The following is a 19,324-nucleotide window of genomic DNA, read 5'->3' on the forward strand; positions in this document are numbered from 1 at the left end:
TTCCCAGAGGAAATGAGGCACAGATACCACAGCACTAAGTTTTATTAGGGATTTCATTAAAGTTAAATTTCTAGGATTGAAGGAGTCAGTTAGGGAACACAAAGCTCATGAAGCCTCCTCAGATCTCATAGTGAACCACTGGCTCAGGTTCTTTGTTGGGATCGCCGCCTCGTTCCAGGTACAGATTATTGTAAGGATACTGCTTTGGCCCCTAAGGAGAAAACACAGGTCAGCAAGAACAACATATATCCAGCCAACACCTGGCTACAGCCTACCCTGAGCGAAGAATCACACACAGTAAACAGGTACACAGTAGCTTCTGGTGAGACCCAGCTGGGCCAGAACAGCAGGGACAGCACTCTTTTTCCCAGCTCAGCCCAAGGCAGTGAGAAAGCCTAGACTGTAAGAGAAGTGGTGCCGAGAGAGAGGGAGAGGGGGAGAGAGGGAGAGGGGAGAGGGGGAGAGGGGGAGAGGGGGAGAGGGGGAGAGGGGGAGAGGGGGAGAGGGGGAGAGGGGGAGAGAGAGTATATGTGTGTGTGTGTGTGTGTAAGAGAAGGGGTGCCTACAGAGAGAGAGTGTGTATAAGTGAAAGGGTGCCTACAGAGGTAGGGGGAGAGAGAGAGAGAGTGTGTGTGTGTGTATAAGAGAAGTGGTGCCTACAGTATATGTGTGTGTGACAGAGAGAGAAAGAGGAGGGAGAGGGAGGGAGAGAGAGAAAGGGAGAGCATGAGGGAAGCTTTCTAAATGAGATGATGCATCCATCCATCCCACTCTCTCGGGGTCGAGACAGACTCAATCTCCTTTAAGTCACTCAGCCTCTAATGGCTCCACCACTAAAGTGGCCTAGCAAATGAGGCGTGCAGGAGCAGCAGTGGGGTGAGCACAGAGGAAACGTGGCTTGGACGTGCTTTAGGGGCTGCTGGCTTTACCAACAAACAGCTGTCAGAGAACAGCTCAAGGGGAGGAGAAAAGGGTGATGTGCTTACAGAATTGAAAAATGGAAGAGCCACACTGCATTTCTTGCTCTCCTGAAGTGAAGTTAGTGCTCACACCAGCCCTATGTGCACTCTCCAGCCTGGGGCCCCTGGGGCTCGGTAGGAAGGCTTGTGTCCATGCACAGACATGCGCGCTACCGTTAGGACATTGCCTATCTCAGCAGAGGCAGCACTGTGCAGCCAACTGGAGACACAGCAGCCTCCCGCTTTTAGTACCTTTCTCACAGTCCACCCTGTAGACTATTCCCAGGTTAATCTTTTAAAAACCTAGGCATCATTACAGCATTCTTCTGTTCAAAATCCCAACATGGCTCCCTGCTTCCTAGAGGCAGGCCAAGTCATCAATGTATTCCCAACCCTTAGCACCTTCTGTACCTGGTACATGACAGGAGCTTCATAAACATTTATTCAACTAATGCATTACTATACCATCAAGTCCACATCCCTCAGCCACGCAATAAAAGGTGCCCAACCAAACTGATCAAATGCACTTCACAATATTTCTAACACAGCAGTTTCCACACCTGATTTCCCAGCACATCAAAATTACCTGGGAACTTGTTAAATATTGATTGTAGAACCCCACTGTGGAGTTACTGAATTAGGCTCTCCAAGAGCTAAGGAATCTGACTTTTTAGCAGTTCCCCAGGTGCAGCTGGTTGTCTGAGAGCTATTTATAAACCTATTCCACTCCAGCTAACTCATTGTCCTCTTCCTCCATTCTGTTTTCTTCCCCCAAATGTTCTCTTCAACTTCTCTCCATCATCTAAACATATATGTTTTAGCATCTAGCATAATCCTAACAGCACAAGCATATATATTCACTACACACATATATACACAAAACCTTTGCCAAATTCCTATGTATGTTCCAATGTTGCTCACGTCACATATCTAAATTTTCTTATCCGAATTAAATGTCCTCAAAGCTAGACAGTATATTTTCATTCTTCTTTTAGTTTATTTAAGTATAGTTGATTTACAATGTTTGTTAATTTCTGCTGTACAGCAAAGTGATTCAGTTATGTGTTAACTGAATCAGTTAACTTTTTCATATTCTTTTCCATTATGCTTTATCACAGGATATTGAATATAGTTCCCTGTGCTTTATAATAGGACCTTGTTGTTTATCCATTCTATTTATACTAGTTTGCATCTGCTAATCCCAAATTCTCAATCCATCCCTTCCCCACCCCCTTCCTGGCAACAAGTCTGTTCTATACAGACAGTATATTTGCTGTGTCCTTCATGTTCTTTAAATTAACTGTCCATGCTTGTAGTAAACATTTAATTGCTTCCTATAGAAAATGCCCTTCACACCAATAAAGGATAAGCTTTCAACTTGAGATTCCTGGACTCTACCTTAAAAGATCACTTGCTGAAATACGGTGGTAAGTACAGTTCTCCAAATGGCAACTCTAAAGACTAGCTGGCTTCTTCATTCTCATTCCTCATCTAGTCCTACATAGTTTCTTCTCACTCAGACTGACCCAAGATACAGGCAAAAGCTGTGCTCTGGTACTTATTCCAGGCCAGTAGCTAATAGCTAAGGCCCTCTATAGGCCTCACCAGGAAGCCAAGCTTGGTATCGGGTAGATCTCTACTCCAGAGACTGCATTCCCTCAGGAAAGTGTGCCTGAGGGAGCACTCATCAGATACTCACCACAGGCTGGTAGGCGGGGTAAGTTTCCCCTACCCAAAACATGAACAGCATGAAGGCGACGAAGCCGAAGAGGTGCTTACACATGAGGTTCCAATTAACAGGAGTCGGGGACGTGTCCACACGGTTCCTGATATACATGTCCAGGTCCCAGTGCATCTGAGACAGAAAGGCAGATCACCGTCACATACTGCTCTTCCTGCAAAAGGCAGGCAGTCCAGAGTGATTAGAGCCTCAAACAAGACTTGAAAGGCATTCTCTTGCCCTGGGCAATATTCTGAGAGCCACATCTGAGATACTCTGGCCCACAGGACTGGATGCTGGCTTATGTCTGGGTTTGGTTGATCAGACACAGTCCCAATCATGAACATTCACAACTCAAGAGCTTCAATTATTCTCAGAAGTCCTTTACACACACACACACACACAGGGAACCTCAGATCTCAGAGCGCTTGACCCTGCTTCCTTGGGCAGAAAAACCTTAGTGTTGTTGATGTTTAGTCGCTAAGTCATGTCCGACTCTTTGTGACCCATGGGCTGTCCATGGGGTTCTCCCAGCAAGAATGCTGGAGTGGGATGCCGTGTCCTTCTTCAGGGGATTTTCCTGGATCAGGGATCAAACCTATGTCTCCTGCAGTGGCAAGCAGATTCTTCACCACTGAGCCACAGGAAAGCCCACTTGGGCAGAAAAGTGCCATCTGATCTACAGAAGACATACGGAAAAGGAAGAAAGGGCAAATGGGACATGGTTCTCTCACCGGTTCACCCCAGTTCAACCGCAGGTCTGGGTGGTCCCAGTCATACCATGGATCCCTCTCCTGCTGTGAGCGGTCAGGCAGTTTCGGATAGTCACCATACCTGAGAGACAGCAAGAACTTCTGGACACGGCTTTGAGAGCCTCCGACAATGCACAGCCTTCTCATCTCTGAGATGAGAAACCAAGTGACAAGATAATGGCCTCCCCCTAAGGACAGAGGAACTAACCTTCCAATCAAGATCTCAGTGTTTTCCTGTGGTGCACATATTGAGAAATGTTGGGTTAAAGGGCTGCTGGTAAATATCCCAAATATCCCCCCAAAAAGACTGTGGCAATTTACATTCCTACAAATGGTACAAAAGAGATTAATTTTCCTGAATGCTTTCCAGTATCAAAATTATTGTTAATAAAATATTTGCTATTTTGTTTTATTAAATCTCAATTTTTACTCACTAAGCACAGCACTAACTGCAGAAGTCCAAATTGTTATTAAAAATTCATGTCAAACTCCGAAACATTATTTAACATATGTAAGCTTTTCTTATCTTCTTTCAACAAAAAGAAAAAAAGTCACACCATGTTATAATGTTAGCAATGGAAGGGAATTTGACAATCAATCACTCTGTTTTCCTCAGTAGACAGAAAAAGAAACTGAAGTTTAGAGTCTGAACCTAAGGTTGCCCAGTTAACTGGAATAAAAACAAAAAGGTACAGATGAGAGAAGCACTGTTCCTAGCAACTGTGTTTCTCAACCACAAAATTGACACACATCTCGAAGCCTCAAACACCGTATGGGTGTGATAGGCTGGATTTTTCACCAACAAGTCCAGGTTCAACTTATACAGACTGCTACGGAGGCTGCTCTTGTCCACAACACAATAAAAGTCATAGGAAATGATGACAACTAGACATGTGTCACAGAAAGTGATTGGAAAACAACAAGACGAATAGGAGCTGCTGAAATCACCGCTGAAAGAGTGATGCTAGGGAGAAAATGAGGATGACAGTAATCAATTCAGGTAATTAACCACAGAGATGGTGTGGGGGAAAATCATCAACTGGAGCAAGAGTTAGCCATTTAACCTTTTAAAGTTGCTAAGATTTCCAAAACGCTAACAGCAACGATTAAAAAAGAGAAATATACACATATTAAGACACAGTACTCTATCTACAAATAAGGTTCTCATGACAGCAGTCCAGCTCCAGCCTGGTCACGTGCCTGGATGACACCACCTGAGCCCAGCAGATGCTCAATCTAAATGAAACCCTGCGCTCTGGATGGACCAAGGAAGGTTCCCGCTATTCAGGGGTCCTCAGGGGAGCTATTAAAACCTCAGCTTCCTCATCTGAGAAAACAGCCTGAGCCAAGGAGGAAATTAAAGTCCTCTCGACTGCAGCTGCTCACCCTTCCCCTCCCACCTCTCTCCACCGAGAAAAGCACCCACACCACTGACTCTGAGGGGTCACGAAAAGGTTCGGGGAAAAGGGTCAGAGTAGAGCCACCCACCCAGTCCGAACTTCTCCCATTACTACCCGGGTGCGAGCAGACCCTATCTCACCCCGTGCCATCATCTGGGTACGGCTCGTAGTCTTCCACCCGCATATTATACTTCTTGGCGGCGGCAGCCCGTTCTTCTGGGGTCTTGGGATAGGGTCCCGGGAGCATGTCCTTGGTAATGTGGGAGGCTGGAGGGCAGACGAGGGCAGGTCAGAAGCGACCTCATTTTTCCTGCCACTCTAAAGGCTTCAGGCTTCAAGGTCAGAGCCCGAGGCTTCGAGGGACCAGCAGACCTTCCTTCTGTTTTTGTGGATATCCCAACTCCACCTCCGCCCTTCCCCGGACTCGGCGGCCGTGGTACCCCACCAAATCCACCCTGCGCCCAACACAATAAACCTCAGGCACTCCCCCCTCCCACCCACACTGAGGCCTCGACCGTTCTAGCGGACCTGTCCGTGCACCCAGCGGCACCACGTTTCGGGCTGCCTTTTGCAGCCATCGGACTCCCAGGACCCCCGCCCTGGCCGCCGCCATCTTCACCTTCTTTCAGTTTCACCCCGCACATGCGCAAAGACCTTGTCACGGCGGCTGAGCCGGGCCAAACGCGATTAGGGAGAAAAGTGTTAAAGGTTCACTAAGGGCGGGGCTTAAACGGTGCTGGGAAGCCAGACGGAAGGTCCGCGGATCTGTAGAGGCTGAGAGGCAGGGAGGAAAGGACAGAAAAACAAGCGGGTCACTGCTTTGACATTTCTGATTGTTGAGTCCCTTTTCTCCCTCTGCTGACTCAGATGCATCCCGGAATAGCGGGCACTCGGAATCTGAGTATCTTGGGTGGACAGCTGACTCGCCTCCCCCAGGACCTGTATAAATAAAATGAGCCTGTTTAATCTCATTTTTAGGGCTTCCCTTATAGCTCAGTCAGTAAAGAATCTGCCTGCAATAAAGGAGACTCGGGTTCGATTCCTGGGTCCGGAAGATCCGCTGGAGAAGGAAATGGCCACCCACTCCAGCGTTACTGCCCGGAGAATCCCATGGACAGAGGAGCCTGGCAGGCTACAGTCCATGGGGTCACAAGAGTCGGACACGACTTAGCGACTAAAGAGAGAGAATCTCTTCTCTGACTGCTTGCCTTGTTCCTCTCCTTCAGTGGCACTTCCTCTTTACATATTCAAACGTGATCATTCTTCAAATTTAGTGCTTGGTTTTGTTTGTTCATGTTTTGTTTTCCACATTAATTTTTCCTTCAGTTAGAGTAATTTTTTTCTTCACTTAGAGGCACGATGCAACACATAAATTGGCCACAAACCGGTTGTTTTGTTTCAGCCGCGCGGCTGGGGGAATCCCAATTTCTCGACTGGGGACTGAATCCACACCCTTGGCCTTGAAAATCGAGAAGTCCCAACCACTGGACCACCAGGGAATTACCCCCCGCCCCACAAAGGGTTCTTCAGTTTCAGTCCCGTGTTTACATCCGAATGTCTCAGTTACCTCAACCCAACAAATATAAAATCAGTCCTATTATTTGAACCCGCCTCAGATTTACTACGGAGAAGGCGATGGCACCCCACTCCAGTACTCTTGCCTGGAAAATCCCATGGACGGAGGAGCATGGTAGGCTGCAGTTCATAGGGTCGCGAAGAGTCGGACACGACTGATCGACTTCCCTTTCACTTTTCGCTTTCATGCATCGGAGAAGGAAATGGCAACCCACTCCAGTGTTCTTGCCTGGAGAATCCCAGGGACAGGGGAGCCTGGTGGGCTGCCGTCTATGGGGTCACACAGAGTCGGACACGACTGAAGCGACTTAGCAGCAGCAGCAGCAGCCCAACAAAAGAATGGGAGGGGCATTATTGTTCGAATATGAATGTTTTTATTTACACAAGTATGATTTGCATAATTTACAGTATATACATGCACATATTTCCAGGAACTTTTAGGGTGATTACTGTTTTGGAGTAGAATCCATTATTATAGACATTCGCAAATATATATCAGAGCAATAAAAATTGATACATACTCTTCAGTATATGAAATTTGGGGGAGAATTATAGCAACTTGCCTTCTTGCAAATGAGCAACTAATTGATGTTCAGAATGGTGGGATGACATCTGCACTCGATCAACAGCAAACCCTGATCTAATTCAGTCGAGAAACAGAGTTGGACTAAGAAAAAAATGCCTTTTAAGTAGGTGAGATAGCAGAGAAATCAAATGGTGCCAAGCAAAAAAAAAAAAGAAAAAGAGAAAACGCCTTTGATTTCGGAATTCAAGTTGCCATATATTTTTTTGCAGAGGACTTCAGATGAAACTTTGCTCAACATCTATGTATTGGACAACTGCTTTTCCTTCTGACTTCCTTAGGTGGGTCAATTTTGTGTCTCTCCCCATCTGTTAGGGTAAAATTTAATGCCTCACCAGAGGATGAGATGGTTGGATGGCATCACCGACTCGATGGACGTGAGTCTGAGTGAACTCTGGGAGTTGGTGATGGACAGGGAGCCCTGGCGTGCTGCGATTCATGGGGTCACAAAGAGTCGGACACGACTGAGCGACTGAACTGAACTGAAACTTGCCTTCTTCTTTGCCTGTTTTGTAGGCCTGGACGCACTGAGCAATAATATTTTATGAACTGGTTAGCCCAAATGATTACCCGTGCTCAGTGAAGTAATTGTCTAGTCCTAGGTCTACAGTGTAGAGCTATCGGTTACCATTAGGAGGCACTCCCCAAGGGCTCGGGCCGGCGTTCTTAGTGTCTCTGGGCCGCTCACTCTTGCCGCCTATCTCTATGGTTTCCGTTGTATTTTTCTCCGGAATAGGCGCAGCTTCCGCTTCCGGTGGGGCCGTCCCTAGCGGTAGAGATGGCGGCGACTGCAACGGAGGCCGCGTCCTCGGCCTCTGCAGAACCCCGGGAAGAGGCTGAAGGCCCTGGCCCCGCCTGGGATGAGTCCCAACTGCGCAGTTACACCTTCCCGACCCGGCCCATCCCGCGTCTGAGTCAAAGCGACCCCCGGGCGGAGGAGCTTATCGAGAATGAGGTAGGGGGCGGAGCCGCTTTCGAAGTTGGAGGGGGAAGGGACCAGGTTGGGAGGAGAGGTCAAAGGCAAGTGGTGGTAGAAGGGAGGGACCCGCTGGGCTGTGGACAAGGGGCTAAGCGGGGATGGAGAGGGAAGCAAGGAGAAATGGAACTTGCGGGGTTCATGCTAGTTAACAGAAGTTATTTTGAAGTTGGAAAATAATTGTAATCTTGGGACAAGAACCCACCAGCTCCTTGGGACAACTTGATTTTTTTCATTTAGGAGCCTGTGGTGCTGACGGACACAAATCTTGTGTATCCTGCACTAAAATGGGACCTCGAATACCTGCAAGAAAATATTGGCAACGGTGACTTCTCCGTGTACAGTGCCAGCACCCACAAGTTCTTGTACTATGATGAGAAGAAGATGGCTAATTTCCAGAACTTTAAGCCAAGGTCCAACAGGGAAGAAATGAAATTTCATGAGTTTGTTGAGAAACTGCAGGATATACAGCAGCGAGGTGGTGAAGAGAGGTAAGTTCCAAGATCATGGCTTTTTCTATTGAATCTAGGGCATCCATTTTTCTTTCCTGTATTTATTTGGGGCTGAATTTTTTAGCTTGAAGGATGATGGAATGACTAGACTTGAAGTGTGACTTTCAAATTTGTTGTTTTCATAAAGTGAGAGTCACACTTGCCTAGCAGAGTCTGGTAGGTGAATGAAATGAGTGGAGGTTTGGGTGAAAGCTATGACGAAGCTGAAGGCATATGCCCTGTTCAGAGTGAGAAGTCATTACTTAACTCTTGTTTCCATTTTGGAGTGCAGCCCCAGGGTTGCCAGATAGTCTGATCCCACCCCTCCCTGCCCCACTCCAGCCCCGAGAAGCTAGAAATCAGGATTTCCATTTTAAAACATTTTTAAGCTTTAAGTGTGGGCAGCTAATTCAAATTTTTTAAAATGCTGCCAGAGGCCAGTTTAAAACATCAGTGAATTTCCTGAGACTGCAGGTTTGCAGCCTTTGTCCTAAAATATTTGAATGGGGGCAGCACAGGCTGAAAAGTTGAATAGGTGAGGGTAGGGAGAATATTGATGTTCTGCATTGTATTGACAATAGCAAACACAGGACACCCACACACATAGGGGTGTGACTTACCTCTCCCTTTTAACTCTCTTTATGAGGACCTTCTCTTACATAGTTCTCAGACAGCATCCAGTCCTGCTTTAACTTTGCTCCTGGGGAATTGCTGTCACTGAGTACTTGATGGTGACTGACTATCTCCATCTCACATTTGGTGCCCAACCCTGGGCTTTTCTTCAGTTTCCAGCCCCATTTGTCTTTCAGACTCTGTTAGCAGTATGTGGCAGAGTGAAAGGATTTGAAATACCCACCTCCTTCCCCTCCCCCCCTTTTTTTGTTTTCCTAACTCTTAGCTATTGTCATAATGTTGGGACTTTTACCAAAAGAGTTTCCAGAATCTGAACTACAATAGATTCGTTCTTTATGTCTTATAGAGACTGTTGCAGTTGAATCCGTTCATGCATTAATGTCCTCAAATTTACCACAGTGTGCACTGATGCACACACAAACACACACACACAACCAACATTGAGAAGAAAGATTGATTTGAATGATGCTGGTGGAGTGTAAATCTGTTGGGTGAACATATGCTCTAGAATGAGCTTGAGATAAGATATGAGTCTTTTGATTTCCCAGTCATTTTAAGGTTCTTGTTTCCCACAGTGAGAACATTTTGCCTAAATGTGAGCTAGGAGTGTAGTCTGTACCTTATGGATGACTTAAGGAAAATTTCTTTACTGTTTGCAGATTTTTCCCTACAGGCTGACTTTAGCACCAACTAACCCCATTGTATAATGATACAGGTTGTTATGATTCTGAGGTAAAGGGATCCTCTTTGAGCTGTTTTGAGTATTTACTGTTAAGGTTTCAGAGGAATTGTTTAGATTCCTGTTTGGGAAGTGTTTCTGACTCTTTGAGAGTTACTTGAGAAATATTTGTATGAATATACGTACTTCATAATCTCTGGGGAGCATTCCAAGGTTGTATTCAAGTCCTGAGGGTTCCATGTCCCCACACAGGTAGCTCTCTCCAAGTTAGCAAGATTTTTAATTAGGGTTGCTTTAAACATCATGGTTATCATCAGGCACTGAGATACCTTTGAGCCTTTTGAAATAATGTTCTCAGCACCATTACTTTTTTTCCTTCATGTTTGCCGCCTAAATAATATTTCTTTGGGGACTTGAGCAACTGTGTTTGGGTTTTCATATGTATTAAGTAATTTCTTACCTTCCTCAGGCGTCTTAGGGGCCCTGAGTCTGCAGAAAGCTTAGTGAGGTTTCTTCCTTCAGCTCCAGATGGCTGCTATAGATAGGTGGCTGAATCAGTTAAGATAAACTAGGCTTCATTCCAGGACTCAGCAATGTGAAGCAACAAAGGTTTATTTTTCACACATGCTACATGTCCATCTTAGGTCACCTGGAGGCTCTGCTCTTAGGTCATCTTTTCCACTTTGGGACCTAGATCGCTCCAGCAGTTGCTATCTGAAACTTTGCAGTTGCTGTGGCAGAGGGAAAGTAATGTGGTGGTAATGTGTACTGGTTCTTAAAGTTTGGAAGCAGCACCAGTCACTTCTGTGGACAGCTTGGTGGCCAAAGAAGTTAAATAAGGAAGCCTTACTTGAAGGAGGTGCAGAAGAATAACTCTCACAAGGAGGGAATATGATCTGCCACAATGGCTGTTGGAGGCCAAAGGAGACCTCTCAGGCCCTGAGAGTTTCTGGAACAGGCTGAATCATTATTCTAGGGTTCCTAGTGGGCTGCCATCTCTGGGGTTACACAGAGTTGGACACGACTGAAGCCACTTAGCAGCAGTAGCACCAGCAGCATGGGTAGGCTTTGAGGAATCTATGAAATTAAATGAAAGTTCGGTGTATGAGCATTTTTATGGGGAACCTCCCTTGGGTACTTTTTTCCCCTCTTAGATTCATGAAAGATTCATAATGTGACCCAGAAAAGCCAAGAATCACTTCTTTAAAATACAAAATTTGATGTTGAACAGAGCTCAAAGAAGGATAGGAGAGGATTCAGCTCTGTGAGAGTCCCATGACTGCAGCTGTTTTTGTTAGAAATGTTGGTGTGGGCTTGGGTTTGAATTTCCAGGTGTAGGGAGGCCATGCCACAGACAGTGTGTACATGCACTAATCGGATTTTCTTTTTGGGGAACATAGGTTGTATCTACAGCAAACACTCAATGATACTGTGGGCAGGAAGATTGTCATGGACTTCTTGGGTTTTAACTGGAACTGGATTAATAAGCAACAGGGAAAGCGTGGCTGGGGGCAGCTGACCTCTAACCTGCTGCTTATCGGCATGGAAGGTAAGAAATCTTTCAGAAAGCAGCACGACTTGGGGTCACATGAACTGATTTCTAATCCTTTCCCACCACTTACTCGATCCATGACTTTAAACAAGTCATGTAACTTTCTTAAGCCTCAGTCTCCTCATTTGTAAAACAGACACGGTAATACCTTAAAATTGACTATGAAGGTTCAATGAGATTAATATATGTTACATGTTTAAAATAGCTTCAGGTACTCTAAAAAGAAAGTTCCCTTTTCCCTTCTTCAGCTGCTTTGTGAATACATATACTCAGTTACTGGAGATCTCTCTAAAATTCTGCTGTTTTCTGTTGGATATGTCTGCAGATTTTTATCCTAGTAGAAGAAAAATATTTTTCCAATATAAATTGAACTTATCTTTTGAACAGATAATATATTTTTGGGGTTAAATTCAAAAGGTATAAATAGGTATGTAGTAATAAATCTCTCTTACACTCCAGTTTCCCAGCCTCTCAGTTTCCATCCCTCCCTGGAGGCACCAAATGTTGTTAGCTGCTTCTGTATCCTGCTAGAGGATTTTACACGTATATAAGCAAATACTTGAATACTACTTTTTTTTTTTTTTTTAATTAAAAAGAGACACCTTTAAACTCCAGTGAGGAGAAAGAAAGCTACTTACCAACCAGGGTCATTGTGTCAATTCTGTCACTAGCTCAGTGCCGGCTCCTAGTAGAGGTCCTTAGTAAATGGTGAGTAAATTGAGTTGAACAAGGAAGCGGAGTAATGACTCATTATCAGTCACCACCAGGCTCTGGAGTCTCTTCTTCCCCTTTGATTGTCTTTTCTCCAGATTTGTATCTTTTACCACTAGTATTAATGAAAGCTTCTAGTATTGCAGCTAATGAATTGTCCCTTAGCCTGCCCCTTTGAAGCCAACTCTCGGTTGACCCACCAGGAGCCAGTTCTTGTTTACTTGACTCTGAATTTGTATGTTGCCTTTCTATCCTGTAGTAGAGGGCAAGGAAGTAGATCCAGCAGGCAGAGACGAGAGAACAAGTCTTCTTCAGGGATGCACATGGACTCTGCACCTAGTAAAGTGGCTGTCTTGGCCCACTCAGGCAGACTGGGGAATGTTTTCTAAACTCCATGCCTTGCAGAGGGCCTTTGAGCTCTTAAGGACTGTGCAGAGAAACAGTGGGGCTCTTTATAACTGTCAGATGCAGCCCCAGTTATAAAGAGGAGCATGCATACACAAGGGCAGATAATTCAAGATGGCATTTTAGATAATTTGCATTATTCGGTGTACGCAACACTCTTCAGGAATTTGTTATGCTCCCCCTGCCCCCACGAGAATCAACAGCTCCAGTGTTGATCTAAAGAAGTGTTGCAGTCCAACAGGTGTGTTGAAGTGGGAGCAAAGGTTGAGAATCTTTGAGCTCCAGAAAGTGTTAGTCACTCAGTTGTGTCCGACTCTTTGCAACCCTATGGGCAGTAGCCCACCAGGTTCCTCTATCCGTGGAATTCTTCAAGCAAAATTACTGGAGTGGGTAGCCATCCCCTTCTCCAGGGGATTTTCCTGACCTAGGGATTGAACCCGCGTCTTCTGCATTGCAGGCAGATTCTTTACTGTCTAAGCCACCAGGAAAATCCCTGGTGAGCTCCAGAAGAGCTACCCAAAGTAAGTACATATATACAACTTAAAATGACTGGTTAACTGCATCAAAGAAGAGCATGCATGCATTGCTGATACCATCATTTCAACTGTTTCTAACTCTTCCTCATGTTTCCCTTGAGTTTGTGCCATTGTCAAGAGTTCAAGTGCAAGTTCCCACTAGCTGTCTGAAAGTAGACCATCCCTGTGAAACCTTCTATAAGCCAAGATGATGTAAAACAAAGAAGCAGTTATCCTAGGGCACATCTTGCTAACGGATGCACAAAGTAAATAGAGAGAAAGCACAGATGCTCACACAATCAGAGCTGTCGTGGCTTGATGCTGAGTGTAGTTTCTAGGGGAGGAGGTTGGCAGTGCTACTCTTACTGCTCGTGCTCACTGCCTCTGTAATGGCTCACTCCAGAGCAAACTCTGAGTGATACTTCTGCCTTTTTCTTTGTAAAAATGAAAATTCTCTTTGAATTTCTTTCAGTTAGCAAAATAGGTGTAAATATAGGTCTCCTGTAAAAGCAAAGTGATATAAAGCGAACTTCTGAAAAGCAGGGCATAGCTGTATGGAGTGTATTTTGTCATGCTTGTATCATTTTGATGTGCAGTTGTATACAGTAAGGGCAGCAGCTGTCATATAAGGAAGTCTATTCTGCTGATTGATGGTGAACCCTTAGCCAGTGATGTTTGCTACTAGACCTATCACCTATTAAAAGTGTAACACCTAATTGAATGAGAGTTGTGATTATAGTCTCCCTGATTTTGATTTGGACCCTTTTGCTGAGGGGGCAGACTAGGTTTCTCTGTAACACTGAAGCCTGTGTTCCATCCTGTGCAGTAGAGCTACTGTCTTGAATAAGAATGTCTTTTTTCCTACAGGAAATGTGACACCTGCTCACTATGATGAGCAACAGAACTTCTTTGCTCAGATAAAAGGCCACAAGCGATGCATTTTGTTCCCTCCGGATCAGTTTGAGTGCCTCTACCCGTATCCTGTTCACCATCCCTGTGACAGACAGAGCCAGGTGAGCTTGCGTGATCCGAGGAGGGTATAGAACTCCTTAGAGATCCAAGATGGGCATGGGTCCCCCTTCTCTGTGGCAGTATGCCAGGTTTGGATAAACTCAGAGGACAGTTTCACAATGTAGCTTACGTATTCCTGGCCCCTGTGGTGGTCCCCAGATGGTCCGGGCAAAGCCCTCACTGATGCTGGTGGGCTCTAGTTATTCTATTTGATTGGATTATAAATTCATGAAACAAAATGTGTATGTCTCCATTAGATTTTATGATTGTTTACTTTTGTCACAGATGCTACTTTTTGATAAAGAGAAGGATGAATAGAATTGAGATATGTCACTTAAGGTCTTTTCTGGATCTCAGTGAGGTATGTAGTTGACTTTGTGGCCAACCAGAGAGCTCCTCTTCTTCCTTGAGGAGAAAGCTGCTTAGCTGCCTTGTGTAGGAGTCTTTGCTGGTTCGAATATGTGTTTGGGAGAAAGTTTCTGAAAGTTTGGCTGAAAGATGAGTCCTAATTCCTCAAATCTGCAGGCCATGAGTAGGTTTCTGACCTGTAAACCTCGATGATTGGCTTTTGACCTCAGGATCACAAGGCCTAGTATTCATTTAGCATTCAGCAGTGCCCATCTTCTTATGTCATTCTCTGGGAGAGTTTGCGTATGTTTAATGTGTGTTGTGTCTTTTGCTGGATTAAAAAAAATAATTCTCAAGACTTTTTAAGGGATCTTTCTTGATTACCAAAGTAACAGATAAAAATTTGGTGATTGACTGATTTTTTTTTCCTCTTGAACCTCTCAGGTGGACTTTGACAATCCTGACTACGAGAGGTTTCCCAATTTCCAGAACGTGGTTGGTTACGAAACAGTGGTTGGCCCCGGTGATGTTCTTTACATCCCAATGTACTGGTGAGGACGGGGCTAGACTGGGGGCTTCTGGGGAGCTTTCTTTCCCATTCCCTGGAAAGCCTTATCCATGTCACTTCTTTTGAGTTGTGGCAGGATTGGACTTAATGTGATGTACAGGAAGGTTGGCATATCCGGATGATGAGCGTACTTAACCCGGGGGAAATGATAACATTGTTTCTAGACAAGATAACAGTTCCTCTGGTCCAAAGAGGCCCCAGAGGCTTGAGGCTTGGCTCTTTGGTATTTGAAGACCAAACACCACTCCCTTTAGCTCCAGGGTGTGTTTAATAGGATGAGTGTGAAGATACTGTTTTCCTTATATAGGACAGCTATATAAGGACTTCCTAGTTTCAGAGGAACCATCCCTCTGAAAAGTACTGGTGGCAAACAGCAACCTGTTTGTTTTCTTGCAGGTGGCATCACATAGAGTCATTACTAAATGGGGGGATAACCATCACTGTGAACTTCTGGTATAAGGTGACTATGGTTTTTTGTTCTAGATGGGAGTGGGGTGAGGTAGGTGTGATGAATTATTTGGGGGTGGGGCAGGGAGGTTGGCTGTCTCTGGAAGTGATTGCCGGGTCTTTGGGGGAGATGAAGAGGGTTGGGGTTGAACTGGGTTTCTTAAGAGAGGATGGTGCTTGGTATAGTGCATGACACTGAAGCCTGCTAAAGACATTTCCTGAGCTGCTGCTTCCTTTGCAGGGGGCCCCAACTCCTAAGAGAATTGAATATCCTCTCAAAGCCCATCAGAAAGTGGCCATAATGAGAAACATTGAGAAGATGCTTGGAGAGGCCTTGGGGAACCCACAAGAGGTATGTGGCTGCCCCAAAGTGGTACTCCTGTGACTCTGGGCAGAGTGACCAGGGAAAGTCAGGGTTGGTGTCATGTTCTCTGTAGCTCGTCTGTTGCAGTATCTGTTGTCCTCTCTCTTCATAGAGGTTATGGATATGTTCAGAAAATTCTAATTTTTTGGTGAGAGCTGGGCTTGACTGGTGGATCAATTATAATCTGTTCCATGCTAGTAGTAATGTTCCTCATGGGGCTTGTGTGCCAGCTGGGGACCCCTGAGGGGATTCTTCTGGAACGGAAAGCGAGCAGTAAAGCATCTTCTCGCATGCTCCCAGCTGTGCCAAGGCTGCTCTAGGTAATGTTGAGACCTGCTTCCCACACAGGTGTGCCAGTGGCCCATTGCATAAATGGGGGAGATTTGTATTTGTGATGCTCTTTACCTCTGTCCTGTGGATAGCCTGTGCATCCATAGCACCTGTGGGGAGAGAGCACCAGCCCCAACTGCAAGTGATCCTTTCAGGATAAAGAAGCATTTAAGATTCTTAAGACACATTTACGAAACACGCAGATAGACACTCTGAGGTGTCTGGGGAGTGTTAGCTCCTCTGACCGTCTGTCTGTCAGTTTGGTGCTGCTTACGTGTATAGGGTGTTGTGATAGGGAAAGTAATCCAACATGGACCCAGAGGAGGGGACCATGCCCCAGAATACTGGGTTGACCTCCAAGAAGAGAGTTGATTAGAGGGTTTACAAGATTGAACGAAAGCCTTGTCCTTGCCCTTGGCTGGACGTTGATGTCTCCAGACACACCCCGTCCTGCTCTGGGGCTAGAGGACAGACAGTTCTGACTGGCTCCCCATGTCTTTCCACAGGTGGGGCCCTTGTTGAACACAATGATCAAGGGCCGATACAACTAGCCTGCCAGGAGTCAAGGCCTCCTGCCAGGTGACTGCTAGCCCGTCCACACCGCTTCATTGATGAGGACAGGAGACTCCAAGCGCTAGTATTGCACGCTGCACTTAATGGACTGGACTCTTGCCATGGCCCTGGAGGCAGGTGTTTGGGGCAAGGCAGGGTGGTTGGCACTCCACTCCCATTCGGAGGGACTTCTTACCCTTGCCTCTGTGCCCCAGCACCTTCCCTCTCTGCCCCCTAAAGTCCTGCATTCAGTGTGTGGAGTCCCCAGCTGCTGGTTGTCATCATGTCTGTGTGTTGGTCTGTCAACCTCGGGGTGTGTGTGCGTGTGTGTGCCTGCACACGCGTGTATGTGTTTCTTCCTCACTCCCTCCTTCTGGGTCAGGATGCCACTTCTGGCTCTCAGCTCTGTCTCCTGCAACCTCAGTGCCTCAGCCTGAGAGAGAGGAGATGCTCTCGGATGCCCCCACATCTGGGCTCCAGGGCCACAGCTGTCCTGTCCGTGAGGTCAGTCTGCCCCCTCCCAGTTTTTACAGAGTGAGGCTCTAGGCTGGTAGGAACACTACGGGACTCTAATGGGAGAGAGAGGGAGGGGGAGGCTTCCCTCTGAGAGCCTCAGTAGCTTCCTCGGAGAGCGAATTAGGCAGGGTTCCAACTTGGACCTTCAAGCTCAAGCCATACACAGAAAAGCACCTTGGGACAAAGGAACCAAGGATTGTGCGAAACGTCCAAATTACAGGAGTTTTTACATACAGCTGCTTTCTTTCAGCACCAGCTCTTGCTCTCTGTCCTGGGTGCCAGGGGAGTCCTCCAGCAGTGGCTTCTGTAGGTTCTAAGGGTGCAGGCCTCTTGGGGATATGTGTGTGTGCATGTGTCTACACTGGCCTGCCTCTCTGCTGACCAAGTTTCTACTGCTTAACCTTGTCCAGTGGAGCATGCAGCGGGAACTCCAAGGCAATACTGCCTGAGCTGGTCTAAAGCTTTTAAACTCATTTTTAGCCATTGGATGTTTGTCAGGCCTCACTGCAACAACCTGCCTGAGACCGACTGGCTAGAGCCTTCAGATCCTACGACCCTCCCTGCCCAGGCCAAGTCCTCGGCTACGTCTGTGGAGCTTCCTGGCACAAGTAGACTAAGTGGGGTCAAGCTGAGGCAGCTAACTCACCACCTGTCATCCACCTCATGGCAAGGGCAGAAATGTAGCCTTGCCTCTTGAAGCCAGCACCTCTGCCAGACCCCACTGTAATGTTCCACAAACACCTTCAGAAGTCAGGGCAACTGGTGGAGCATGGAGTGGAATTTCTTTTCTGTTCATAGTTACTTGTGGGAACCACTCTCAGGGCTGCAGCTCACAGCTGGGTCACTGGGCACTGCACAACTCAAAGGGCTCGTGTGGTGAAAGTGGGGCCCTTGGAATCGGCAGTGTGGGAGCCCTGCGTCCTGTCGCCTCCACTCCCATCTCCACGCGCCTTCTCTCTGGAAGGAAAAAGGACTTGGAAGTCTCTGGGTTCATTTTTTTCCTTTTTTTTTTTTTTGCCAAAGGTTTACTTCCAATGTCTGAGCTGTGGCTCTCACCCCCAGAGCTCAGTTTATAGTTAACAGCGCACTGATGGACTGAGAGGATGCGCGTGTGTGTGCATGAGCGCACCTGTGTGTATTCTGGGGTGGGGTGTTTATTTTTAGTACCCCATGCTGGGGTTCTCTGATGCAGTGTGGGTGTTCAAACACGGTACCTTCTAAAGTGTAGTTCTTTTAAATATAGCCAATGCTGGAAAATGTGACCGCAGTGGTCTCCATCCCTCCATCTCTTTTGGGAAAAAGGAACGCAGCAAAGAAAACAGGACAGAGGAAGGATAAATTGATCACATTCACATTTTGAAATACAGCACATTCTTTTCATTCTCCTCAGCATGTCTGCAGCCTTCCTGGCTCATTCCTCAAAGATGTGGGTGATGGCTTGGTCCTCTCAGCTGATCGTCTCTGGGTGCTGTGCCCACCCATGTCTGACCAAGGTGGAGGGGCCTTCACAGGTTGGGTCCTGATTCTTGGGTAATACAACAGGGACCCCTGACTGTTAAGACACCTAATGTCAAGTGCTTTTGTCTCTGTTCCTCACTGTCCTGCAAGGTAGGTATTTTCATTTTACAGCTCAAGAGTAAGTGATTGGTGGCAATCAGGATTCCAACCTAGTACTATTTGGCTACAAAGCCCCTGCTGTGCTTCTCTAGAAAACTGTTGATTCTCCTACTGTACTTCCTCTAAACTACAGGCCTTGCTCAGATCTCACCCACTGGGCAGTATCTAGTACAGACAGGCTTAGCCCAAAAGAATACAGCTCAGGGTAAAAGCTCTTCTGGGCTCCAGCAAACACTTCTTGGGGAAAATGCCAGGAAGCCATACTATGGAGTTAAAAGAGTTCTGAAATGAGTTACAGGGAAACAGTTCTGGATCCCATTGATTACGTGCATGTCCTTGAATAGGTCCGGTCACTTCTCCCAGCGTGCTTGTGCACGTGGAGCATTGAAGATCTAGGTCTGGAAGTTCACTGAGAACTGTAATTCATGTTCTGCTGCCTGCATTTTCCCTGATGAAAAGATTGAGGCCCTTCCCTTCACATAGCTAGGCTAGGGCTGTTCAGGCAAAAATTCTGCTTGTTGCAGAGGAAGCGTCTCTGCCCTATTGCTTAACACCTATCGTAACTAGCAGCATGAGGGCAGACACAAGAAGGAAAGGTGGGCGTTTGGGCCTGTATAGAG

At 46.4% G+C, this 19,324-nt stretch overlaps 2 protein-coding genes across 2 annotated transcripts; one reads left to right on the forward strand and one right to left on the reverse strand.

Annotated features, from left to right (window-relative positions):
- Positions 1-24: 24 nt before the first annotated feature.
- NDUFB8 (NADH:ubiquinone oxidoreductase subunit B8) lies at positions 25-5,518 on the reverse strand. The gene is made up of 5 exons (XM_019988684.2): positions 5,360-5,518; positions 4,972-5,098; positions 3,414-3,513; positions 2,659-2,814; positions 25-211 (listed from the first exon to the last, which is right to left on the reverse strand). Exons 1-5 carry the CDS (start codon positions 5,442-5,444, stop codon positions 119-121), a joined length of 561 nt encoding a protein of 186 aa, XP_019844243.2. The 5' UTR covers positions 5,445-5,518; the 3' UTR covers positions 25-118.
- Positions 5,519-7,733: 2,215 nt separating this feature from the next.
- Positions 7,734-18,349, forward strand: HIF1AN (hypoxia inducible factor 1 subunit alpha inhibitor). The gene is made up of 8 exons (XM_019988685.2): positions 7,734-7,944; positions 8,206-8,456; positions 11,169-11,317; positions 13,819-13,964; positions 14,755-14,861; positions 15,275-15,338; positions 15,567-15,677; positions 16,526-18,349. The coding sequence occupies exons 1-8, from the start codon at positions 7,768-7,770 to the stop codon at positions 16,568-16,570; spliced, it is 1,050 nt and encodes a 349-aa protein (XP_019844244.1). The 5' UTR covers positions 7,734-7,767; the 3' UTR covers positions 16,571-18,349.
- Positions 18,350-19,324: the final 975 nt, after the last annotated feature.

Source organism: Bos indicus, chromosome 26 (genome assembly GCF_029378745.1).
Source record: "Bos indicus isolate NIAB-ARS_2022 breed Sahiwal x Tharparkar chromosome 26, NIAB-ARS_B.indTharparkar_mat_pri_1.0, whole genome shotgun sequence".
Classification (NCBI taxonomy): Eukaryota; Metazoa; Chordata; class Mammalia; order Artiodactyla; family Bovidae; genus Bos; species Bos indicus.